General features: G+C 54.8%; 1 protein-coding gene across 1 annotated transcript in view; it reads right to left on the bottom strand.

Annotated features, from left to right (window-relative positions):
• Nucleotides 1–1,015, bottom strand: part of LOC103895609 — a 33,892-nt gene extending 32,877 nt beyond the window's left edge. Inside the window, exon 1 of the mRNA XM_009275254.1 lies at nucleotides 765–1,015. Within this exon, the coding sequence (XP_009273529.1) occupies nucleotides 765–1,015 (251 nt within the window). The remainder of the gene's footprint in view (nucleotides 1–764) is intronic.

Genomic DNA, 1,015 nt, shown 5'->3' on the forward strand with positions numbered 1-1,015 from the left:
TTCTTGTAGTGAGGGGCCCAAAACTGAACACAGTATTCGAGGTGCGGCCTCACCAGTGCCGAGTACAGGGGCACGATCACTTCCCTACTCCTGCTGGCCACACTATTTCTGATACAGGCCAGGATGCCATTGGCCTTCTTGGCCGCCTGGGCACACTGCCGGCTCATGTTCAGCCGGCTGTCGACCAACACCCCCAGGTCCTTCTCTGCTGGGCAGCTTTCCAGCCACTCTTCCCCAAGCCTGTAGCGCTGCATGGGGTTGTTGTGGCCAAAGTGCAGGACCCGGCACTTGTCCTTGTTGAACCTCATACAGTTGGCCTGGGCCCATCGATCCAGCCTGTCCAGGTCCCTCTGCAGAGCCTTCCTACCCTCGAGCAGATCAACACTCCCGCCCAGCTTGGTGTCATCTGCAAACTTACTGAGGGTGCACTCAATCCCCTCATCCAGATCATCAATAAAGATATTAAACAAGACCGGCCCCAGTACTGAGCCCTGGGGAACACCGCTCGTGACCGGCCGCCAACTGGATTGAACTCCATTCACCACATTATCACGAATAATATCTTGTCCTTTCGGTTAATAATTGCTTTTGAAGTGGCTCTGGCCTTAAATCAGGGTAACTTTGTTCTGTGTTACTCAGCGACAGACAGGTTTTGCTTGCATATAAATTGATAAATTTTTGTATGAAAGACACAAAGAAACTGTATTGCACAGATGTAGTGTGTATATATGCACACATACATGCACACAATACTTTCACATCACGAGCCGGTGGTTTTGGGGCTGCAGCAGCAGGACTCGCCGTGCCTCTTGGAGTCTCCAGGCAGCAGCAGCCATTTCCCCACCATGGTGGTCCGAGGCCTGCCCATCCGCTGGGGACTGTGATGGTAGGAGGGGGCTGCTGCGAGAGGCCACTGCTCAGCGTGAGGGGCTGGCAAAGAAGAGGCGAGTGAGGAAGAGGCTGCCCGCTGCCGCCTCTCCCAGAGGGCCTCGAGGTGGAGGAGACGCAGCGACAT

Source organism: Aptenodytes forsteri, unplaced genomic scaffold (assembly GCF_000699145.1).
Source record: "Aptenodytes forsteri isolate BGI_AS27 unplaced genomic scaffold, ASM69914v1 Scaffold336, whole genome shotgun sequence".
Taxonomy (NCBI): Eukaryota; Metazoa; Chordata; class Aves; order Sphenisciformes; family Spheniscidae; genus Aptenodytes; species Aptenodytes forsteri.